Source organism: Poecilia reticulata, linkage group LG3 (assembly GCF_000633615.1).
Source record: "Poecilia reticulata strain Guanapo linkage group LG3, Guppy_female_1.0+MT, whole genome shotgun sequence".
NCBI classification, from domain to species: Eukaryota; Metazoa; Chordata; class Actinopteri; order Cyprinodontiformes; family Poeciliidae; genus Poecilia; species Poecilia reticulata.
Window position 1 is genome coordinate 5,544,123 of NC_024333.1, and position 26,685 is coordinate 5,570,807.

Below are 26,685 nucleotides of genomic sequence, written 5' to 3' on the forward strand. Positions count from 1 at the left end.
TCTTTTGCAGGTGTTTAGAGTTACTTCGTTGATTCAGATGATGAGGTTAACTGCTCGTTCAGAGAACCTTTTCATGATATGCTAATTTTTTGAGACAGGGATTTTGGGTTTTCATGAGCTGTATGCCAAAATCATCAGTATTAAAACAATAAAAGATCCTAAATATTTCAATTGGTGTGCAATGAACCTAAAATATATGACAGTTTAATTTTTATCATTACATTATGGAAAATATTGAACTTTATCACAATATGCTAATTTTTTGAGAAGGACCTGTATATATTGAACGGGGATGGCAGCAGCAGCAGCATTTTACCTCTTCATTACTATTCCAGGAGCTGATCTCTTAAAAGCTCAGAGTGCAACAAGACTCTGACCATCGCATTAGCAAACTCCTGATGGACTCAAGTAAAGACAGGCGTCACAGCTGTACGACCTGAACTCTCACTGCGTTTGTGTGTATATTTTAGCAGCATGCTATTCTTTCGGATAAGAAGCTTTCAAGTAAATGAATGAATACATTATGTATTAGTCGACATACTGTATCCACGAAGTGGTGCTGAGCAAGGCCAGCAGAACAATGAGAACCAAAGGGACACCAAAGAGACTCCTGACACATCAAATCATAGACGTAGTGAGGGAATATAAGGTGACATTAGAGCATTTTTTCCCTTATTTTCTTACCTACAAGGCACACAGACAGCACGCCTCCATCCTTGTATAGACGCAGATTGATTTTCAGCAGTACACCCACACAGCACACATTTACACACGGATACACAGAGAAACTTCCCTTCCTTGTGTGCATGTCCTGAGGGTGAAGAAGGCATTCGTATTCAGTGAATGATGTTTTCTTAGCCAGTGGCAGAAAGCAGTGGCCATTATGACCTTGTGATGAATTCAGGGCTCATTTCCTACGATTTCCTTTTATGTGCATGCATGTAGAATTAAATCCCAGGAAAAAAAAAAAAGAAAGAAAAGAGAAGGCCCAGGTCAAAGCTAAGGCACCGAACACACATGGCCTGACTTTTAATTCTCCGCGCTCAGTTCCTGGGGAAAGTTTCACTCCTACCCAGTGCCATTTATTCATTAGCCCCACAATCAGATCTCCTGTCCGAGACATGAGATGTTATAAATCAGTCAACGGCTGGACATTAAAAATTCATGCAATTCATAATACATAAGACCCGTCACTTATTTATCACCTCTAAATGGGTTTTCCTCTCTTCTCATTGGTTACACACTCAGAGGCCGACTTTTGTTAGTGTGACGTGCGGCCATTTTGAGATAGGCCCAGGTCCAATCTGGACAGGGCAGGTTACGGAAAAAAAGGAATCCTGCTGCGATCAGACCGGAGGAGAGAGTCTTTACCCTTAAAATGCAGTTGGTTTGATTGGAAGAAGCAGGAGCGAGGCTGCGGGTTGCTGCTGGAACAGTTGCTTTCTGCTGATTCTCCTGAGCAGCCAATCTAATTGGGAGTAATTAGGCCTTAAAGTGGTCTTGTCTTTTCCCCAACTTGGAACATGAGTCCCAGTGGAGGGTGGGTGATTTGGGGAAGGGGAGGCTGCGAGTATATAAACACTAGTCGCTGGAACAGTGAAGGTTGTCTTCACCCAGATGCATAAAAAGTCTGGCACCTCTCCAACCGAGGCTAACGCCATACAGCAGCACAGACACACAGCTGCAGCTGAGACTAAACTGATGTTTTTTTTTTTTTTGCTGGCTTGGGATGATGATCATGCTTTGCAAAATGAACTGATATGTGACAGTAAAATTTAGTCTTGCTAAGGTTTGTGAACGTGTGCGAGTCAAGTGTCTCTCAGACCAGCGTTTGGCATCCAGACAGGTCAACTCAACAAAACAACACACCTACAGTACGAGACACTGTGATGCATTTTGCATCTAAAGCAGAATTTATGCTCTGCTTAAACTGATTGTGGCTTGGTCAGCAACTCCGTCTCTCCATCTTTTGACCTTTACATTTTGGGACCAGGCCATGTGGAAGGACAGCAAACACACACACAGCTGATAGACGACTGGGGAAAGACGACCAGCAGATTTAAATGGTCAGCGCCTTCGTACCCCTTGAGATTCTTCCACAATTCTTCTCATGATTATAATATACATTTGTTTAATTTGGATTTTTTCTTTCATACGCCAATAGAACACAGAACTTACTAGTGAAGTGAAAATCTAAAAAGTGTAGTTGTAGTCTCAATGAATCAAAACCACACATAACAAATGTCTCGATAAATTTCGCTGGATTATAAATTGTCCCAGAATTTATAATGTAATATACGATAATATTGTTCCTTTGACATCATTTTCCAGTAACATGATGGTAATGGCATAAACGTGCAAGAACACATCCTCAAGGATCAATAAACTTCAATTTCTAATGAACATTTAACACAAACCAGAAGACATAATATTCAAAATGAACAAAACAACCACAAAGAACCATTGCTTGCTTCAATGAAAATGTCTGGTCTATTGACATGTTTCCACCAGATAGATTCCGTCTACTTGTAGAGATATCTGCTCGAATAGTTCAAGGTGAAGAAATATTTATTTTTGCGATGTTTGACTTTGTTGGAGTTGAGGATTAGAGTCAACAGGACAGACTTACGAGTGGTCGGTTTGTTGCAGTTGTGTCCGTGCCTAAAGTACTGGGGATTTTCCACAACAGGTATGCGAGTCATTCCTATGACGACTGCGTCGGGTCCCGCATCCAGAGTACACGGCGTGATGATCCCGTGATTGACGTGATGAAGAGGGCTGGCAGAGTCTTCCTCACCACTGATCACGGCTACGGGACCTGAAAGAGCGGAGAGAAACGGCGGCTTATTTTACACTTTAATGCCATCTTCATGTCTGGTAACATAAGCTCACATTATCTGAAGCCGTCATAGAAATTTGTTCTGATTTCTTTTTTCGTGTCAAAAGAAAAATTCATTTTTTATAGTGCCAAGAATGAAGTTGATAGAATCCATAGGTAATTTTTATTAGCCTGAGGACTCCAGAGAAACGTGCAATCAAGAAAAGTTTGAGTGTTTTAATATATTTTGTATTATAAATATATGTATTACCTAATAAAAAGTAAAAATATCACAAAGGAAGAGGAATTAAATAGTGAAAGCAAACAATGACTATTACATTTAGGTAGCAAGAAAGACAAACTGTGAGCTTTATTTAATAAAAATATATAAATATATTTGCGTGTAATGCATTATCCTGGCAACAAAGGTGGGAGTTTAATGATAAAACATGATAAAGACATCCAGTGTTATCTGGTCTTGATCTTATCTAGCCAGATAAAGAACCATATTTCCCCTCTTTTTAAAATAACAATGAAAAGGCAAATTCCCTTTTACTTAGTTTCCACAGGACACATTTACATTAAACCTTTCTGCTATTTTACCTTAAGAAACCTTTAAACCTGAATTTCATACCAACATAATAAATGACCTCTTGCATTGCAAATGCAGCCACATTTCCCATTAGGACCATCTCGGGCTCCACAACAACAGAAGCATACGACCATGCATCAGTTCACTGACTGGGGCTGACATCTGTGGATCAACTGGCACCAATGAGCCAAAACATGTCAAGCTAAAGGTCAAAAGGTGTCGGATATGTGAAATGGTGGATGAACTCTGAGCTGTGAAATGTGCAAAAGCAAACCTTATCTTCAGTTACTCTGAAACAAACAACTCAGAGCTCTTACAGCTCAAAAAATAGGGCTGCAGTCCTTCAGAACTAGTCCCGTCTTCTTTATCACTCCGTCTATCTTTTTCCTCCAAAACTGGAGATAAATCGCTCAAACTATTTCACTATGATGAAATCGTTCACAACTTCTGCTGCTTCTGTGTATTCAGCTTATTTACGGTTTGACTGACCCTCGTTACATCTTCACAAGACAGCGCCGGCGTTCTATCAGATCATCATACGCTGTCAGAACAGCATACATGCAGTGAGTACGCATGCCTGGCCATACGCATTAAGAAGTCCGACCTTCAGATGAGTTGTAAGTTCAGCGTACGCAACAAGTTACGACGTAAATAACTCAATAAACTGTTTTCAATAACTAGCTAGATATAAATGCATTGTCGTGGTTTCAAAGTGTATTTAAAGCAGGAACTAGCTAAAGCTGCAGTCAACTACAAAACACGCCCGTGTGAAACTCGCCTCCCTGTTGCTTGATGATGGTCTGACTAGTTAGCCGCTGAGTCAGGATGCCATACAGCTGTTAATAACAACGTGAATGACGATCTACGTCATGACTCAATGTTGCTGATTAAATAAAATCATTTGGTAATGGCAGCGAATACTTGTCTGACAGATACAGCCGTCAGTTCGTGCTAAGCGTATGACGATCTGACGGCGTATGCTGATCTGACAGGACACCGGCGTTTGACCCAGTTACTACAGACGAACACAGCAACATCTTCTAATGCTGTGGAATTTATAGTAGTCTGAAAAATATTAATAAAAGCTTTTGTGTGGTTCATCTTTTTAAATCATGTAAGTGGTTTCACAAGACAAATGGCTTTAGCAGATTTTTGGATGAGAACTAAAGCTCTACCTGAACACATCAAACTTAACGATAATCACCTGCTGCTCTTTTTCATGGGCTGTTTGCTACATGTATTTGACGCTGGGTCAGTAAACAGTTCACTTTACCTGCTTATCTCAGAAGTCCTCTAAAAAAAAAAATGTAATCATGTTTAAATGTGTGTGATGTAAGCTGGCTTAAACAATTACAGATCTGTGGTCTAACTAGCCATATCAACTCTCCAAAGTTAGTGCAGACGTTTTATTTCTGGGAATTGTGGGCAAAATTCAGTGAAAAAAAAAAATCATGTAACGTCAACAGCTTCAGATGGATGTTTTATTTATAGCTGCAGAACACACTTATGTGCAGCTGAGTGTAGGATTTTTCTTTCTGATCAGACTGAAAGCAGGCCAGAGAAGAGACACTGTTGACTTTCAGTTACCTCGGTTTGATCCCTTACATCTAATGAAAGTTGAATTCAAATACGACTTTAAAATGTAGAACAATGATTACATTTGTGGTACTGAATGCAGCTCTATTAGAACCAGAAACTTCCAAGAAATACTTGAACTGGAAAAGTTGCAAGCTGCTTTTTAATTTTTACTTTCTTTAAAAAAAGTTAAAAAAAAAAAACTGCTTCATATTGCAGACATCTTGTTATATTCCACTACTACTTTTGAGGCATCTGTTAAGTCATTAATGAGATCTTGTAATATTAAAAAAGCCCAAGTATTTTTTTTGTCAAAGTCAAATCTGTCTCACGAGACACTGTCAGATGATGACTAAAAGCATAAAGGAAAGAAGTTGCACTGCCACATTGACAGGGTTGGCTAATGTAGACTGCATGTCAGCTCTGCATGACAACAAAGGCTAACACTATGGAAAGAAACAGACAGAAAAATACGAGTAATTTCTGAGTGATGTGAAAATACCAGAACTACGACAGCATACTGGAGCCACTGGAGATAGAAAGAAAAAAAAAAGGACGCTTTGAAAACCTGCTCACTCTCGTCTGTGGAGGCGCTGCATCAAGAACCACTGAAGTAAAAAACACGGAAACCTCAGCAGAAGATATGAGTAACTTAATTTTCCGCAAAATGTAAACAAAAATGGAGCGGCATCAGATTTTAGTGGTTGTAGGATTTCTCTTTCGTCTTTGGTGAAAAAAAGACCAGTCATCTCTCCTGCTAGCATTAGACCCACGTGTTTGTTTTGATTGTATTTACCCAGAAAGCCCTGCGCTATAATTCACTTCCTGCTCTTGAAGCGGTCTCTGGTCCGCTTACTTCCACATATGCATTTAAACCGCACCAGAGTTCACTTCAACCGAACGGAAACAGGCTTTTATATGGACCAGAGTCTGCTTTTTTTGGTCCACATCAAGAGTTTGATTGCACGTTCACACTTCCCCAAACAAACCGGACGTTTTAGACAAACCAACTAGAGTTGGGTTGAAGTGGCTGGTGTGAAAGGACCCTGAAGCTTCACACATGTTCGCCGATATCAAGCATGATTTTCCAATTTATCAGTTTAATCAAAATGCAAAGAAAATTTCAGTCGGTGGGATCCAGTCTACTTTTCTATCGCCGCCGTTTCAAAGGAGACTCGCAGCTCCCACGTCTTCAGAGACGAGTGAGACAAAGAGAAAAAAGCGAGGAGAGGCTCGGAAACCGCAAGTGCATATAAAGTCAACAACGGCAGATCTGGTGGAAAAGTGGCAGCGAATCCGTTTACCCACCATGTTGAGCCTTTTCCCTCACCTTGACAACACTGTAAATAGTAATCAAGAGCCCGTCATTTCAAATTATGGAAACACAGTGGCACGGTGAGATGGGGAGTGATGAAGTAAGACGTGTGAGCAACAATTTATTCACATTTGCTGTCATTGCGGCGCTTTCATACCTCAGCGCTCTCTTTATTAGAGAGATGTGCACAGCAGAGCGCAGGTTTTCACCGGGTGACTACCTACCCAACCACCGGGGACTAAAGGCACACCGCGGCTCTAAATCTGAGCTGAAGCCTCAGGCCCACCCACGCCGCCGCAGAGCTCACACATAAATATTACCACAAGAGAAGTCAAAGCGTTATCTAGGAAAACATGTTGAGAGGGCCTCGAACAAGATTATGCATTCAACATATTAGAAAATTCCACGTTGGGCTTTATCGTATGACATCAGAAGAATGAAAACCACTAGATCGATAAGTCCTCAGGGAATCACTGGCTTCATTTTAAGCCCACCTCCTCAAAACTGCACAAGAATCACCTTGCGAAGTGAATCTTTCCCCCAAAAAAACGAGAAAAAAAAAAGTGAAGGGCAAATTGGACTTCTAGAGTTGAGGACATCTTAAAAATTACATTTATGTTGCCTCGGTGATGGAAATGCCCAGGAGCATCCTGGAGGAGTTTTATCATCTGAGATGCTCCCTCTGCACAGAATGGATTTCCACTCTGGACGTTTCGCCCCCTCCAGAAATGTCTATCGCAGAGCAAAGTTCCTCTCCATTACACTAACTTTGATTCTTTTGGCTGGAACAAGAAAATGTAATGAGCCAGAGTTCAACATTTTTCTGCCTCCTCCTTGTCTCATCTTCCCTGAAAATCTATCCAGCCAATAGATTCGGCTGTACCAGGACTTCAAATAAACCTGAGCCACTTATAACGGATATTTGATATTTATATTCAAATATACAGAGAATATATATTTCTCTTCATATTTATTTTCAAATAAAAAAACCCAGCTGTTTTGCACACACTGCGTTGCATTTTGAATGAAAAAACATGAGGTTTATTTGTTTTTCAAACTAAGACATGAAAATATTTGCTAATCAGAATGGAGTATTCCCTGAACCCTGTCTGAAGACTTGCAGTTACAATTGTTAAGTTTTCCAGGGTGGAAAAGCATAAAGGTAAGGAACGTATCTCTCTAAAGCTTAGAAACAATGCATGGACGGCCTGTATATACAGACGTAATAAGCCCAATTAATGGTGAGTCATTAGCTGTAGTAATTTATTGAACACTTAAAGGGGCGGTATGTAGTTTCCAGCCACAGAGTGACATTTTACAGCACAATAAAGTACATATGTCATGTGTGGTTATAAAAATGCTCTTCATGTCAAAGGTGGCTCAAAAAAATCCCTTGAAATTGGGGCAATGTCTCTTTAAGAAACTCCTGCTCTTTCTGAATATATGTCTTGTCACAACATTTCTCCTCTATTAAAACCCTTTAACAACGTTTTTACCAGTGAAGTATCTCGTAGACTGAGCTCAGCAGTTCAACCAGGTGTTTGCTAATTGCTGCTGGCTAGTCTGAAGGAGCTGAGCTTCATCCATCCTCAAAGGCGGTGTTTGGTCCCTCTAGCTATTTTGAGCAGCTGAATAGTTGCCACAGGAAATTGAAGGATTTTTCAAACATGCATGAAAGAATCAAAGTAACACTCCAGATATGTTTTTGACAATGGAATAACATTAGAACCTGATTTAAAGCTCATAAAACTTTATTTTAATTACAGTTACGTTTCAATAATAATTCCTATTTAGAATAGTACTTTTACATTTTTATCAGTTTTAAATCTTTCAAAAATCTGTCTAATGTTTCTCACACTTATTTTGGAGTGATCACAAATTGATTGCTTAACCTTTTTTAGTCGTTCTCTCTGGAACTCAAGCGATCACAAACTATTTCCCACATTGTTTGGATTTTCTTGACATTTATCGTGACTTCAAGAAGATTTTGGGAAGGACTGAAAAGTTCAGTAAAGGTATTCCAGGTTAGAGATGCTCTGCGACCAGAAAGCATCCTTACCAGGAGGAGGAAGAGTGCCTCCTGTTGCCGTTTAGTTTCTCAGAACCAGCTTGGGCCTGTCCTCCAGGTTCTGTCGGTTCCCTCTCATTAGATCGTGAACCTTTGGCTCACAGAGCAGCTGTCTGCCTTTGGGAGTTTACTCTGCCAAGGTTGTTGAATGTTTCCAGAGGTTGGGTGTCTCAGGTTTGAAATTTAAAAAAATACCTTGTTATTTGTTTTACATCTTGCAAGAAGATTGCAGAACATTACTAATAAAACAGTGGAAACAAATTTTAACCAAGTTGATCTAGGCTTGATTAGTCCAACGGGGGACAACTTAAAGTCTTAATGACTCAGTGAACAAAACTGTAAAAATGTAAAGTTTTTGAACAGTCTATTTCTCAAAGTATGAGACATGTAGCTGATTTAAACCATCCTAGAAAACCTGTCATGGTTCTTTTAGCGCTCTCGGTTGCCTCCGTCTCGTTATGTAATCCCAGTTTGACACCGAGATGATGAGTTCAGTGTTCTCAGGGAGCCACGGCATCTGTTGTGGGACCTCTCGCTGTTCTCGTTGCTCAGGAACTTTTACGAGCCGCTGCATTGCCATTTGAAGCACAGATAGGCGAGACTGTTTAATTACGACAGAAAGAACAATTCACTGCAGGAGAAAAACAATATGTGTTGTACAAATTTAGATATTGGTTTGTAGCAAGATCCCTATGGAGACTAATTCAGTGTGTAATTTAAAACATTTTGATATTTAGCTTACCGTATTTGATTGGCAAGTCAAACAAATAACATCCTAGTTCTTTTCTAAACTTTGTCACTAAATCAAAGGTTCATCCATTTTTCTCCAAACATCACATACTGTTCTTACTCTGAAGCTGCCTTTCTATTGACTGTGTAATTGCGCAATTTGACATTTTGAAAATAAACTCGTGTAATGTAAACATCCAAAAGCCTCATTTTTTAATAAATAGTTTTGGCGATAGAAATGAACTTGGTTCATTCCGCAAAACTGCAATGGAAACACTTTATTTCATATCACACAAGTCACATGATCAACAACCGGATGTTGCCGCTGGTGCAAACCATGAAGAAAACGACAGGAAGTAGTTGGAGGATCATGACGCGGCATGTTTTTTTAATGACTCATCATGTGAGCAAATTTATTCACATGTGATCCATCCATCCATTTTCTTACACCCTTGTCCCAGCACCTCACCTGACCCACTTACTGGGGTCAGGAGGGGTGCTGGTGCCCATCTCCAGCTAACGTTCCAGGCGAGAGGCAGGGTCACCCTGGACTGGTCGCCAGTCTGTTGCATGCGATTTTAATTGTATTTCTTATTTAATGAAAAAACTGATCAAGTTTAGTGCACATTTGTGATGGAAAAGCAGCTAATGTTGCTTTTCTGTAAAAAACCTTAATCCTATTATGAGAGAAAAAAAACTTTCTATGTGCATAACAAACTGTTAAGATGTACATCGTCCAATTTAGGCAAAACAATTGGTCAGCAGTGTTGAGTAAGTTGCTTTTAAAAAGTATGTTTTCCAAAAAAGCTACTTAGTAACCGAGCTACAATATAGTAATAGTAATTACCAAGGAAAGTACCTATTGACGTAATTGTTTAAATATTGTTTCTCCCTTTTCTTCCCCACCAGCTGTGATTGTTAAATAAATCCCTCTAAAGTTATCCCATGCGTTGCTTTCCCTATATTTGTTATGGTTTAAGAGCCAGACAATATTTACAATATGTAAAGCCATTCTGAATTGCCTCAACTACAGCTTTAAAATAGATGTCAAAATGTTTGTCATAAAACTCAATCGACAAAGGAACATTAAGAAGGAATTACAAACAAGAAGTTACACACTAAGGTGTGGCTGCAGTCTAAAGTCGCCCCATCAGTTTTTATTACCTGGTTTAGGCTGCACCTGCTAGCATCAACTAGCTAGCAACTAGCTTAGCATAGCCATTCTTGGTGACTGAGATTCAGCTAGACTGTAACTGATATAAAGAGCAACTTTACTACAGGGCAATAAATTACCTTCCACACAGATTCTGTTTTGACTGCAGGGTAGATGTCTGAACATTTTATTTTTGACACTACGGCTAAAAGGTTCATCTTGTAATGGAGGCATCCTTTGCATTGCTTATAAAAAGTATTTGAGTTTCACGAAAAACAAAGACAAAGACAAATAATTTTGTGCTGATGTTTAATGTGCTACTCCCTGCTGCATCCGTTCCTAAAAATGAACGGGCTGCAGTTTGATTAAAAAAAACGGCTCATCTAAATGTACTGTTTGACATTTCAAAATCTATTATACACATGAAACATGCAGCCCCTAAATTATAGATTGTGTTTGCGTTTTGATGTGTTGTGGGTGAGAGACGGGTCCTAACTGCATTTACAGACAGCTCCGATGCACAGGCATGAAAAATAAAAGCTGAAGAGAGGGAATCCACAAGTCTCTGTAGCTTAAATTACAGCAGAGCAAAAAAAAAGAGAAAAGTATCTGCCATTGTTTCACATAAGCCAGAAGTTATAGTTATCCGAAAAACGACGGCGGATAAGACGAGATAAGCTCATCTGCTTTATCTTTGAAGATAACATTTTTTAAGTTGATAGATGTTTCATGGCTTCCTCTAAGCTCTAGAAAAGATTAAAGTTAGAATACTCATTCATCTACTATCACTTCTGCTGAAGTCCTTCAAGTATCAGTGTATAAAAGTCACAATATTTTTCTATAGCTCAGGTCAGAACACTAAATGTTTCTAAAGCACATTTCCTCTCCATTTTTACTAAGAATCCAAAGTTTCGATCAGAAGTTTACATACACACATTGGGGGCATAGATGATGAAAACATAATGTAATAATGGTAAATTATTGTCATTTTCAGCCTAGTTAGATTTTTCTATCATGTAAGGTGATAGAAAAATCTTTCACCTTACATGCTACGGGAACCTTACGGGAACTTATGATGTTCCCGTCAACAGAATTTAATTTGTAATATAGTCTAACCAAAATGACCTTAAATATTTTGCTTCTCATGCACCACTTCTTCCTTCAGCGCTGCGAGAGATAGCTCTTTGTTCGCTTTATTAAACTCTATTGAAGTTTGTGCCGATTCTAAAATGTATTTCTGCAAATAGACTGAAGCCAGTGAGCGAAGCAGCAGGGGTGTTTGTCTGGAGCCACCTGATTGTTTGTATCTCTGCTTCCACACGATTGAAAGCGAGCGGTGAAGGTGATTCTTAGGACAAGGGAAGAAAGGGGGGGGGGAAAGGAAAAAGTCGGAAGGCAGTGGATGACTGCAGGGTTTTCCCTGCGGTGGGGGAATAAATTGCGCAGAGTGTGATTGCTTCCGTTCCACCTCCTTGTGGTAATTATCGCACAGATTCCTTTCAAAGGTAGTTAATTAGGACTGGAATTAACTTGAGGACATGTAAAATGAACAAGAGAACACAGGAAGGATAACTCACTGAGGCAAGGCCCCACTTTTGGTTAATGATGGATTTGAAACAAATTAAATCCGTTCGTGGGAAGGGTTGGAAACAGTCACATCAAGGCTATCGACACGATTGGGATGAAGGAAGAGCAAATGGCCTCCAGGAGATACATATTAACACTCAAAGGGAGCTCAGAGCCTTTTTCACAGAGATGTGATTTGCTGATCTGAGCTGAGATTTTTCAGCAGGTTAATTTACTGATATCCTGCTGTCAGGGTAAGCAGGAAACTATCACTTCACGAAGAACACGGCCTAAATATTTTATTTTGTTCATGGAGAAGACGTTCCGAGTTTGAAGCTTCAAACTGCGTCAAACGTGCCACGTTGAGCGTAGCGTTAGCTTAGCATACAGGTAAGGCTGTTGCTTATCAGAACATCTTCACATTACAGATTCCCTGCAGAACTTTAAGGATAACTTTCCCTGCTGTGCTGAAGACGACATGCGGATAGCTACTCACTACTCTCCAGTCAAGAGCGGTGAGTGTGTGAGAGGCTGCGCAAGCTGGGGCAAACATATGCTAACCTGATTTCATGTGGTTTCACGGTAGCAGCTTTTGAAGAGTGATACACCGATCAATTGTTGCTGAACTTTACAAGGGTTTAAAAATTACAACTGTCATGTAAATTATGAACTGTAAGGAAAAATATGCACACTTTTGGAAGTCCAGGGCAAACGGTTTCCTTCCTGAGTCACCTCAAGAGAGGGGCTGTTCTGTCAAGGCCTCAAAGGATGAGTCTGAGATGAAGTTTTAATCAAGTTTAAAGCAGGACTAGGTTGTGAAACAAGATTTCATGTTTTGGACATCAGGTGAAAACAGTTGAGACTTGAGTTGACAAGATGCTAACTCTGGAGGAGATGCAGAGACTCACAGCTCAGGTGTAAGATTCTGTCCACAGGACAACTATTATTCATCCAGTCCATAAATCTGAAAAAAAAGCACTTTTTGGATGAAAGTCACAAGAAAGCCACAAGAAAGCCCATGTGCTGTTTTCTTCAAGCATTGTAGAGAGCCAACATGTGAAAGAAGGTGCTCAGATCAGGCAAGATTAAAACTAATTAAAACTCTTTTATAGCAGGGACATGCTATCTGGTTACAGTGGAGTGGAGGAAATGTGTCAATGAAAGCATAATTGTGTTTTACATCGACTGAATCAAATCCAATTGATAATCTGTGGCAAGACATGAAAACTAATGTTACACGATTTCTATTGAAGATTGAGGAATTTTGCAAAGAAATCTGAGCAAAAGGTCTGATGTTAGATTTTAATCGAGAAACCTTCAAAATACTTTTTGCATTTCTCTCCTTGTAAGGCCCATTTTTCAGGGCCCAATAAGAAGTTCTGTTTTTAGGTTTGGGTTTGGCTTTAAGACTAAGGTCTCATTAGAGCGTAGGTTAGCTTTAGACTTTAAGATATGTAGTGGTAAATGTTTGGTTTAGGGTAAGTTTCAGTGTTGGGCTATAGAAATGAATGAAAAATGAATGGAAGTCAATGCAATGAAAGTCCTTGTCAGGATAGAAAGACGTAATATATGTGTGTGTGGAGGACATGCAATCAACACTTTTCCTATATCTATCAGCATAACTGCATCTCCAATGAAATAAAGTCTCTCCTGCACATCTGACATAATATACGAGGCGACACTGGTGTACCAATTACAGTGTGTGTTGCTGTACATCTCTGCTCTTCATGTTCAACGCGATGATAAACAAAAATCCTGACATTGTTATTCCCTCCTCTGCTCCCCCAGCACCCTATCAGATTTTCTATCTCTGACAGCACATTACCCTGTGAGCTCCCCGAAGACAGACGAAGCAATTTTACACAAGTCTAAAAAGTGATGGAAAATTACATCATCCAGCAGCTGAGCTGTCCGCAGCGCGTTTCTTTGATTTATGACTACGAGCCAATCCGGTTCTTTACCAAAAAAAAAAAAAAAAAATGAAGATCTACACTTTATTAGACACAAATTGAAAACAACACATAGCAGTCGGAGTAAATATTCTAACAAATCATACAAATTCCCTCTCGGGTGAGGTTTTGTTTCTTTTTCTGTTATCCCCTCACACCATCATGCCTGTGTAATCAGAAGGGCCCAAATGAAAAGCTGGCGGAGACATTGTTATTGAAACCAGCCCGCATGATAAACTCGGCGGCGGACGCACGTACAGTGCAAACATGCGCACGGCGGCGTCCCCGCGCCAGACGGCTACGTTTCTTCTCATGGTGTTAGAATAAGAGACGATTCCCCGGGCGTCAAGAATCTGGCAGTTTGAATGTAAATCACAAAAAAGGGCCTCATTCAGGCGCCGGAGCCCACAAAACCGTTTGATGACAGTCCACATCAGTATACCGCGAGCGAAACCGCCGCATGCTAATGTGTCACATCAGCCTACAACCAACAAGTGCTTCCCAAGTGATGTGGGACTGCCGGGGAGGAAATTAATAGGCGTACACTCCTGAAGTGTACGACTCCATCACGGCCAATGGGGAAGAAATCTGGAAGGAGATTTATTTATTTTTGTTCTTTTTCTTTCTTTGACAGACATGCTACGTATAAGCAAAAAGGAATCAGTTCAAAGGCTAGCATTGAACCTGAATTAATCCCTATTTATAAATATTTATAGCTGCCTGGATAGCTAGACAGACAGCTACTTCATCGGGCTCCCGAGAGAAAAAATGTTTTCACAGTCTGCGCATGGAACATGCACAGTTCACTGCACACAGTCGCACACTGTAGATGTGTGTAACCGGATAGCTGACAAGGATGCTGAGAATCCAAGGACCCCGGTCACAGCGTATTTTTGCAAAAGTGAAAAAGAGGAGCGGTGTTATTTGCAGCAGAGTTCCTTCATTTTGTGCCCCCTGGTTAATGAGATGACAGCCTGTGGCCATGGAAGCTGCCTTCTCTAGCTGCAGTCGCAGCAGCAAGACCTCCAGTCCACACGGCGTTATGCATACAGGGGCTGTGGTGATAAGAACCAACATTAAGAACATCTCTAGCTGACAATGGAATTACGGAAATAAAGTTGCTTTATTTTTCGAAACGTGTCAATTTTGAAAAAGTTTTTGTGTTAGGATGAGGTTGGTTTTCAGCTGTATTAAAATTAATGGATTTTGCCAAACTGCAATGGAAACACATTTGTTTTTTTTTTCACAACGCATGAGTTATGTGATCAACAACTGGATGACACTACTGGTGGGAAAGACAAAGAAGATGACAGGAAGTGATAGGAGGATGCTTTTGGTGACTTATTGCATGAACAAACTTATATCAGCAAAGTTTTGTGCACATTTGTAGTGGAAACACAGCTATTGGTATATTTAGGTTTACTGACGGTTCTTATTCCGGGTGAAAAAGTTTCCAGAAACAGAACTTGCATTATTCCACCCACTCTGTTCATTGAACCAGTACCAATATTAAAGAGCTTCCAGAAGCATAGGAGCTTCTTAAAGGCACAAAGGCCAATTTCAAGGTGTCAAATTTCTTTTAAGTCATGTTTGATTTATACAGATTTTTTTATGACTATGATTGTACTATAAAATGTCATGATGTGCTTGGGAAATACATATCATCGTCCCTCTGAATATTTCGACACACATTATTTAGCTCAACCGTATGAACAGGGTCTCTTTTTTTGTGCTAAAATTCAACTCAAAAGCAGAAACATTTTCAAAAAGATTATTTTACACTTCCATGAAGAATGAAGACGTTTCACTTTTTCCCCCCTACCATATTCTGTTGCATCACTGCTCTAACAAGCATATACGAGGGACAGAAACATGAAATGGGGCATTCAAATAATTCATTAAAAATTGGAACTGTACCATGTCAAAAGTGAGAGCTGAAAGTAAAAGATGTGATCAGAGTTAATATGAACATTGCAGCGTTTTCACAAAGTCTAAATTAGGACAGCAGCAGCAGAAGCATCATTCCAGCTGACGCTTCCGGGTGAGTCATTCCAACCAACATCAAACACAAGGGGTTCTTCTTCTGTAGACAGAGTACAGAAATGTGTTGAGGGAGGGGAATTATTTAAGGACAAACCTTGGAGAAAAGTCTCGGTAAATGTGCTTGTTTGGAACTGAAAATCTTTGACAGTGCTGAAAATCATTGCCTAAGAGCTGAATCAAAAGCTTCAGAAAGAGACAAGAGAGCGCTTCCCACCGCTGCTGGAAAGGTTCACGGCCAAGAACATCACAAAGGATGGAGTTCAAAGACAAGACGGCAAAACAGGAACCTACCAACAACAATTAAAAAAAAAGAAAAACTCACAAAGGTTATGCATATTTGCTAGACATTCAAAATCTGTGTTGATGAAACCCACATTTCAATGATGGCGACTGTCAGCACAGATGGCGAGCCTTACATGGTGGGCTGGTCCGTGAAATTCATTGCCAAATGTAGAGGATGACTAACTTCCTGAAGTGTCAACAATAATGCATCAACAAGAACAATGTGCAAAAAGAAAAAAAAAAAAAAGGCAAACGCGAAGGAGGTCATGGACGTGGCAGTGATTAGTCATGCAAAATGCTCAACAATAGATGACAGAGTCGCTACTCGGAAAACAAAACAGCAAACGACAGGAACAGAACACAAGCAGGCCGATTGTGCCGTTTTTCATTGATCTCACTAGAAAAAAAATCTAATAATCGGGTGATGAATTAAACGAGCTCAATAACTTCCAGTTGGACAACAGTCGTTAAAAAGACGCTCCCCTTTACGAAAAGCCGCCATTTTGAAAAACACTGCAAACCTTTGACAACTAGTATGAAATAGTTTGCATTTTTTTAACAATCCTGTAAGTTTGCCTATTCTTTTTTTTTTATCTTTGAGTGGGTATTACTTGTAATAATGTGCCATCGTTATTATTAGTTTAAAATCGCAATCATTTCTGGCCAATTTATTTTTACCGTGCCAGGCCCAGACCTGAGTATCAAGTTCAATAGGATTTATTAAGACAAAAAACTAATATATAATGATTAATTCTCACCGTTAAGATCTGACGATTCTGTTTCCACAGCTGAAGCAAAATGACTTATTCTGATCTTTTAAAATGTTGCATCCAAGTGTGCTCTGTACAGAGAGGATATCAAATGTCTGAGACAGTTTAAAGGAAAGCTTTGAAAATTTGGTTGAGTTAAAGAGATCAGTGCATTTCTGACATTGAGATTTATTCCCTGGCCCTCAGAAATCGCAAGATTCTTCACATAAACCCAGTTATTCTGAAATATTAGGTCTTGTAATTCCAAGCGGACGTTCCTTTGAAGCCTCGGGTCATGCAGGACAGTCTGGGATGTTGATGTAGGGAAAGTGTCCAGAGGAAGTGCTCCGCTTAATCAGAGTATTTCTAAGGTCTGCATTGGATTGAGATGATGTCTTCTTTATTGCCATCGGTCAGTTAGGTGGTAACTGACCGATGTTACCACCTAACATCGGTCAGTTACCACCGATGTTAATCTTTTCATGAAAAGATTAACATGAAAACGTTAATCTTTTCATGTGCAACTAGTCACCAACTTCACAAACTAAGATTTCAACACTTTCTTTTTAAATGATTTTAACGTTCTTTAACGTTCTTTAGAGATCCTTTGTTCCGTGTGAATTACAGGTGTGTTACTTCAAAATTTGGTATTGATTTTGATACAGAGGAAATACAGGATCAGAATCGCCAATATCATTACAGACAACAATACAATACAGATTTTATATCAGAAAATTCCTGACCTTTGTGGGTTTTCCTACGAGTTCATTTGTCTACATTATGTTCCTGGGTTTTGACCAAGTCTAGAGGCGTCTACAAAATACTCTAACATATTAACATAACAGAAATAGAAAAATAGAGCAATCCATTTTTTCCAAATATTTTCCAGTGCAAGATTTATTTTTTTAGAACAAATCAAAATCTTAATTGAGATAAAGTTGAGTAACTACAATACAAAAATCCCAAAACTTCAAGATGGAATCTGAAACTAAAGTATTGATACTTCACTGATATGGTATCAATATTATTGATATTTTGGCCTGATCTGCCCATCCAGTCCAGTTAGTATTACCCTGTTCAGATTTGATCAGTCTCAGTATTTTATATTTTGACCTAGAAATTAAATGTAGCCAAGGATTCTGAAAAAACAACAGTTCTTAACAATAAGCAAGTTATGCTTTTATAGTTTACATTTTCTGCCCATTTCCTTTTACTACCATGTTGAGTACTACTTTAAACTTTCAGATGCCATCATTTAAAAGTGATGGCAGCTTCTTGAATGCTGTTCAAGATCAGTGCCATCGTTTTAATCCAGCTATTTATAAAAGGACTCAACCCAAGAGCTATTTCCTTTTCTACTTTAAAATAAGAGTCTGACCTGAAGCCTTTACATACGGGGATGAAAATAAAAGCATAAACTTAGTTCACCACGAACATGCTGATAAACTCAACTTGCAAAACAGACCACTAAACAATTGTGGCATTTCTTACATAAGATAAGGCCACAATGTTTTGATATTAATTTACTTACACCGTGTGCATCCCTACTGATTTTTCAAATTGACATCGTCTTTTTAAAAAATGCCATTGAGATTCACATCAGTCTTATTTTCAGTTATTTGTTTTCATTCCCTCAAGAAGTCAGGACCAGAAAATACTTGCTTATATGAAAACCGTCATTATCTTTCACGAAAGTGTTTTATGTTAATGGATGATAAAAATTCAAACGGGCAGTTTCTTAAGAATAGATGTATGACCCAAGGTAAAGCATACATAAACCACCAAAATAAAACCAGATTCATTGCTTGTAAGCACATTCAGACTCTACTGGTTTGCTTTGAAAAAGAAAACCTAACGCTCAAAGAGAGAGAGAAAAACCAAACAACTGTCTTTGATGTTAATTCAACAAGTTATTTTTTGTGTTTTCTTCCAAGAGGGAAATGAAGACCAGAATGCTAAAATAAATATGGCTAAAATAAATAAGGAAAGTGATCCACCGGGGTTATAACATTAAATTAATGGTGTTGTTAACAATGTCTCTGAACTTAAAAGCCTCCGGGTTTAATTTCTCCAGCATTTATTCAGGCTTAGTAGCACACAAAACACACACTTGATTAAATCCTTACCCTACTGTGTGATATCAATCCATCACCTGTCAATATCTCCTTTTTTCTTCGGCCCCCCTTCCTTCTTTCCACCCTGTTTTGTTTTCTTGGCACAGTTTTCCCAGATTGCTTCCTGTTCGCTCAGCGTCCCGTTGTCAGGCGCCTCGACGTGCAGCGAAAGTTCAGCAGCAGCCCCTACTAGCTCTGATTAAAGCATTAAATACCTCCAGAATGACAGCAACAGCAATTTATCAAAACTTAACTTCCTCTATCAGCATGTTTTACTGAAACAACTGCTGTTTCATCATAACTTAAAATGCTGTTTTTAGACTCGCATCATTTATTTCATCTCTCTCTCTCTCTCGGTGTCCCTGCCTCTTTTGCTTCCTCTTTCTTGTTTTTAGCCCCAGGGGTCTTGAATCCTGTCTCAGTACTTTCACAACCTCCCTCCACTGGAGGGTTTACAACCAAACGGATTTTTTTTTTGTCTTCTCCTTTTTTCATCGCGTGAGCTAGAGGTGCAGCAAAGGGGAGTCAGGAGAGCATTCGTGTTTATGTGCCAGTCTGTCAAATTACACCTCTAACCATGACGAGAGCGTGAATCAACCTTCATGCTGCGCTCCCTAATGCGCGCCTTACCCGCGTGCCGACCGTTCGTTTATTTTGAAATTAGCAGGTGCAGCTGCAGGGTTCGGTTAATAAACAGCCTTAATGTACTCTGCGTTCACCTTGTCACTTATGCAGGATAAATAGAAAGATATGTAAAGTATCGGCTTTGATGCTTTAATGAAATGTTTAGCATTACCATTTTTAAAATGAAACTGTCAATAAAACAGCAACTGGAGACCGTGCCACTGGAAGCTAGGTTATTTTAATGTATATAAAATGTAGTTTAAAAAGTAAAAATGTCACTGCTGACAGAATCAGCACATTAATAGAAAGTTGGGTGAAAGAAAAAAGTGTGGAAGGCAAAAAACTAAAAGCAAGACAGTTATGGGTTGGGTGACCTGTTTGCTTTAAGTAATTACCAGCTTAGACATCCAACTGTTTAGCTTATCCTTGGCAAAAGAGAAAAAATTAAACAAGCTGTTATATATACATTAATGCCTGAAGGTGTTTCACGAGCATCTACAGAAACAGATGAACCAAGACAAAACGTTCTCCACGTCTTCACAATAAAAGTCTTCAGAAAAATGTAACGCACTCTGAATTAAAAAAATATTTGCCATTTCTTGTTTTATCTTTTCCAATCGAGTCGATAAACGTAAGAAAAAAGTATGAAGACACTTTAGTAACAGGAAACAAACAAAAAGCTTTTTAATCCATTCGAAATTGTCCCAATAAAACGGAAGCTGACGAATCAACACTCCAGCAGTCTTTTCACAGCATTAGGTGACTAGAGTGAGGCCGTCTCTAACTAATAACTATGAACCGCACAAGAACAAATTAGCGTGTCGAGCTTTGGCAAAAATATCCGGTTCCTTCATTAGAGAGGTGTTGATATCACTTCATCACAGTACGGTGACTTACTGCTTCATTGTTCACCGAGGCAGGTTTTTCTTTTTTTTTTCCTGTGATTTTTCTGCTTATGATTTTCATTAAGTTTTCTCCTGAAAAGCTTTAGTGGCTTACTAATGGAACCAAGGTGTGATATTTCAGTCGAACTTTTTACTTATTTATACATTTTTTTAAAATTTTTCACTCAAATTTCATTCATCTTTTTGTTTAGACTTAAGTTTGTCGTTTTTGTTTAGTTTTTTTTTTTTTTTGCTTGATTTGACCTTTCTACCAAGACTGATGGAGCCACTCATTCATGTGGAGGAAATGACATAGGGTTCTACTTTTGCAAATATTTGGTATGTTATTTTTACTCAGTAGTGACTCCTACTGTGCAATATCACAGTTGCAAAGGCCTGCTAACTTAAATATCTGATAGGTGATAGTATCTCTTTCCAGTAGTTTGATCACCTGGATGGACTATTACTGAACGTTACAATTACAACTAAAATATATTTAGAAATGGAGTATAAAACACACATGAACTAGGAATGGAAAATATTTTTTTTTGTACCACAATAATCTTAACATGCTCAAAAAGGAGAAGGAAGAAGTAAAACATGTATGAACTCCTAACCCATAAACTCAATATTTTAATATGGGCCCTCAAAATTCAATTAAAAAAGATATAATAAAAAAAAACCTAGGTTACTTAATATTCCATTTCACCTGTTTTTTTTTTTTTTTTGTTTGGTTTTTTTGGCTATGGACTCAAACACAAATGTATGAATACATCCATAGCCACACACATTCATATGCATTAGCCTCAGTTTACATACACACATTAGTGCCAAGTCTAACCCATATTTCTATATCTTGTGAAAATGACCTCCATGTTTCCTTTTTAATTGTATAAAATTTTGACTTTCTTCTCTACATCATGTTATAATGTTATTCCCTCATCAAAAACATACCTTTAGTTTTGCTTTGATTCTTTCATGCATGTTTGAGAAATCCTGTCATCTCCCTTGGCAACCATTCAGCTGTGGAAAATGCTTGGTGGGATCGAGTGCCGCCTTCGAGTTCAAAGCTCTTCCTCTGAGCTTCAGTTTCTAAGCTTACAGAGCGTTCTGCCCCACTCAGCTCCTTCAGACTAGCTAGAAGCAATTAGTAAACACCTGCTGCTGAGCTCATAATACGAGTTACTTCTCAGTGCAACTCTGGTAAAAGACGTTAAAGGGTTAATAGAGAAGCCATGTTGTGATGACTTCCTGAAGGTGGACTTTCAGAAAGAGCAGGAGTTTCTTAAAGTGACAGAGGCCCAACTTCAAGGCATTAAATTACAAAGTCAAATTCCTTTCAAGTCATATTTGACATGTACAGCAGCTTTATAACAACTGAAGAAACACAGTTACTTGATTTTGCTATAAAACAGCAATATGAGGCTGGAAAACACATAACACTACTCCTTTAAAATGAATATCATCCAATACTGGAAATGTATTACTACCTGCAGTAATGAACCTGGTGTCCTGTGCAGTCATGTAGGACAGTGATAGGTGACTTCCATCTTCTTTATACCAGTGCAAGGGCACCACTCTAACAGGATGTATTTATACACTGGCAGTTTTCCCCCCTCTGTGTGCAGCTAATATGATCTACTGTGGACAGGTCCCCTCAGTCTTGAATGTGCAGCTGACTGGATAAATACATCAAAGGATGCATGGCGATGTCAGTTTATACAGAGAATCATGTCTGCTCTTGTTTCACCTACGTGTCCAAGCGTCACGTATTTGCGGCGGCTGGCGTGCACTGCGCCCTGCTCCCGCCGTGGCGAGGTGCTACGGTGGGTGAAAAGGAAGGCTCTTTAATATTTTAGTCAGACTCCCAGCAGACTGATGGCTTACAGGGGCAGCCAGGCGGGGCCCACAGCCAAGGTTAGCAGTAACATCAATCTCCCTTCATTTGAACCTGAACACTATAGTGCCGCACTCAGAAAAAGGACGCCTCTACTCCACAATTCCCTTCAGTTCGGGTTAGAGGTCTGCATCACATAATGCCTCAAATGTATCACTGAGCTGGCAAATTCCCAACATGCTCTTTTTTTTTCCTGTGGCTTTTTGCAACGTCTTTTTGATGCTGATCATTTTGTGAAACCAGGTACAGGTACTGTCTGCAGTATAAGCTGCAGCCTGCAAGTCATGCTAAGCATTTAAAGGGACAGTATTCTGTTTTAAAGCCACATTTCCAGTATTGGATGACATACATTTTTAAAGGAGCAGTATTATGTGTTTTCCAGCCACATATTGCTGCTTTAATGCACAATTAAATAACTATGTTACTTCCAGTTGTTATAAAAATGTTTTACATATCAAATATGGTTTAAACTAAATTTGGCCTCCGTCTCTTTAAGAAGCTCTTGCACCAACACTCCGCCTTTGGGTAGTCATCAATTAACTGTTAACCTTTTAACAATGTTTTTACCACTGTTTCACTGAGAAGTAGCTCGTCTAATGAGCTCAGCAAACAGATAAGCAATTATACAACCATACGTCTTTGAAAAGCAGAAGTGGAGCCTCCTGTACAACCAACAAAAATACAGCAAGTGGATTCTGAATGTGAAGTCAACAACAAAACAAGCAGCCATTGAACAGCGCATATAGCTGTAAAACCAGCTGACCAAATGTGCTGAAGCTCAGCTTGGGTTGCTAGGCAACAGGCGGGTTGTCGCTGGGATTGCTAAGAGAGGGAAAGTGCCTGCTGATTTGTGGCGTTCCAGTATTTGGAAGGCATTCGGAAGGTTTTTGAAACAGTTCACTTTCCAGACACCAAAAAGCACATTAGAACCTCCATTTGACAACACAGATTAATTACTGAGATAAACCCACCAGCATCAAAGCCATCATCTTGTCTCATTTGATACTAAGATGTTGTGGAGCTCATAGTGAAAGCATTTCCACTTTGTATAGCTCTTCCCAATAATTAGCTAGCTAGCGTTTATATTCTGCATAATCTCACTATTCTGAAGTCGCCACTGTCATAATTTCTTCTAAAAAAAACAAACACAATGGAGCTGAGCTCAGAAACTGGGATGCTAATACCAAATGTTCATTAATTTACAGAAGGTTAAACCTGGTCAAATGAGCCAGAGTGAATATTCAAACATTAAAGTCGTGATAAATGATGAATAAGGCAGCGTCTAAATATTATATGACCTACTGTTGTTGCATTTGACTCATATTTAATGCCTCATAAATTATTTATGTGATAATTATTACTTAGTTGCTTAATTCAATACATCAAGCAGCAAAATGTCTTAGGAAATGATATACATCAAAAAGGGTTCAGTTTGGGACAGAATTATAAAAAAAACATAAAGCACAAGAAGCTAAAAAGAAAAACAGGAGGTAAGATACAAAATATGAGTCACAAGTCAATGTAGGCAAAGTTTAACATGTTTATTGGATAAAAATTTTGCCTCCACACGTTAGAAATTAACAGAGTAATTCCTGAAAAAAAGTTTTACATGCATACTAGGTATATTTTTCAATAGGAAGTTTTTCATATAAAAATGCTATTTTATTGGCCTTATTTTGGATTTTCTTTAGCTATAAGTTGCAATAGTCAAAATATGCAGAAATGAACACGTAAAATAAATCGCACTGAGCGTACTGAATCAATATAATACAACTTTCGCCTTTTGAATTCAATTACTAAAATATATTAACTGTTTGACTGCATTGTAATTTATTGAAAGGCAGATAGCAACTGATTATGTCCACCATCATAAAACGGAAACATATTGTATATTATATGGGGTTTCTCGCAGGCTATTTTCAGCCAGATCATTTGTGTGCATACACTGCAGTCAGCAAAGTGAAGTGAAGATGGTTTATTAAATCAGCTATGTGCTCAGAAGGAATAATTCAGTTGCAGGAACTCGGATCCCAGTGTTTACGGATCCTGGGCTCGCTAATGTGCTTCCCTTATTGATGGTCGCCACAGGCAGTCATTGGAGAGCTGTGCACGAACTCACTGAACCGGAGTCCCAAACCGCAACTACTCATGCCTGCCAGAAAAGCTAGATGATGTTATATAAGGATATACGTGTCGTGTCTGAATCAACATAATGTCTCGCACGGCTCTTTAAATAAACACAGAAAGGTCGCTCGATGGTGAGCGAACGTTGCTGGAGACATCGAAGTCGAGACGAGACAAATTGCAGACTTTCGTCCTGGTACGTTTCTTGTGTGGGCTGGGCGTTGAAAGCAGCAGCAGATTTTTGTCCAGCCAAAGGAAAGAGAAAAAAAAAAGTTCTACAAAAGCAGAGCACATTACAAATTAGCTCATTTGAACTGTGGCAAATGCATGAATCCCAATTTCTATTTGGTAATAAGCAAAGATAATCTGTGGTGAACAATCCCCTGACGTGTCTTCTAATATTACTGTTCAGGTTAGATTTGGGAGAACAGAAGGCAGAAGAGACAGTCTGGAAAGTCTGGAAATGATGAAGTTGCTAAGATCAGAACCAACGAAGAGAGTGCACTGCTGAACGGAGGGAGGACTCACTGGGCCAAGCTGCTAAACAGCAAAATGTTTCTGTTCTGAATATGTGAATTGCTCAGCTTTTAAATTTGAGTTATGCTTTCCGTATAAGCCACTAACATAATCTGTTGTTTTTGCAAAAATCTGCTTGCTAAAGATGGCTAACTTTGGCTTTAGCTGTCAAGTGATCAGAAAAACGCAATAAATCTTAAATGTACATGTCATATATAAAAGAAAAAGGGATGCAACTATAGAAGCTCCTAGGGTACCGTATTTCAAAGTTTTAATAAAAAATATAGCAAGGGAGAAGGAAGTAGGTCAGCTATGCTAGCTTGACTTTGACACCTTAACATGCAGATGTGCTGCAGAATTCAGTGCTTTTCGGTTCAGTAAAAAAAAAAAAAAGGCAACCTTTACACCAACTCTCCGACACATCATCAATAGAGGAGGCGTTTAGCTAATCAACCAGCACTGTGTTCAGAAGATCACTGATTAATAATCGCAAAATAAACAACAGTATTATGAAAACATAATACTATAACCGACTGAAAGTTCTGTTCTTCGTGGGAAATATTCCTGGATTCTTTAGTGTTTAATCCTGATACACTTGTGGAGCAGTTGCCAAGTCAGTTGCTATGACAACAGGCCTGTGTGTAGCATAGCCAACACAGAGCGAGAAAAAAAGATCGAGTGGTTTTGAGTTGTTCTTCAAGGATTTCTCTGCGTTATTTTTCCCTTCGCTGTGGCGCACAAAATGAATACTACCTACATCTCCAGGTTTCATTTAGTTAGCAGAGTTCTTCTACTGTACGGCTATGGATGGATGGCAAGGAAAAGAATCGTCTTTTTGCCCTCTGGCGTTTTGCGCATGAGTGAAATTTCTGGATGTAAACAACAACACGCAACGTGTCTGTAAATGAGATTGCAGACAGAGAAACCCAGGTCGACCAGAGTTGGATGAAGCAGAGTAGCGTCTCCCAATCACCCACCAAAAACTGATCAGAGTCCCTCTGATCCTCCAGCTAAGGGTCTGGATACTGCAGGATCACTGCTGCTTTGAAACAAACATCGTCATCGAGCTGTATGAGTAAGCATGCCTGTCAGTAAGATGAACGGCTAGCGTGTGCTCATCATTAGAGCAGATAAAACAGCTAATTAACCAGCTAACAGTGTTTCACTGTTTTGTTTTTACAAAACAGAGAACTGTAGCTAAGTAATACTCTACACAACTGAAATGCTTTCTTGAAAACTATAATTACAGAAAAATGTTTGTTTTCTATTTTTGCATAGATCTATACACACAACAAAATCATAACATTAAAACTGTCTTCTGGCTTTCTAGTGTTCTAGCTGATACTGGCTTTGAAATTCACTGCTTGAGATTGAAATTATTTTCAGCCTTAATTAAACTGTAAGTGGCAGACACTGAGTGCACTCAGTGTTTTTTGACTATAAAAAATACATATATTTATTTTACTTCTACAGCAAACAACCAAACAGAGCGGAAAAGAAAAATGTTTGTTTTTTGCTTAAGCAATAAAAGGGCAAGCGTGGAAAAAAAAATATTGTGCCATTTTCAAAGTTTTATACTTCTCATTCAACAAACTATTTGTGTCATTAAATCCCCTCTTGTCTTTCCGGTCTTCCATAGGAAGAAAACAAAAAACATTTTTGAGGAACGTTTTTCTACGTCTGAGCA

General features: G+C 39.0%; 1 protein-coding gene across 3 annotated transcripts in view; it reads right to left on the reverse strand.

Annotated features, from left to right (window-relative positions):
- ntrk3b (neurotrophic tyrosine kinase, receptor, type 3b) overlaps window positions 1–26,685 on the reverse strand; it is a 273,282-nt gene that overhangs the window by 53,540 nt on the left and 193,057 nt on the right. For all 3 annotated transcript variants that reach the window (XM_008404813.2, XM_008404814.2, XM_008404812.2), the window contains one exon: window positions 2,630–2,818. In XM_008404813.2, the coding sequence (XP_008403035.1) occupies window positions 2,630–2,818 (189 nt within the window). The remainder of the gene's footprint in view (window positions 1–2,629; window positions 2,819–26,685) is intronic.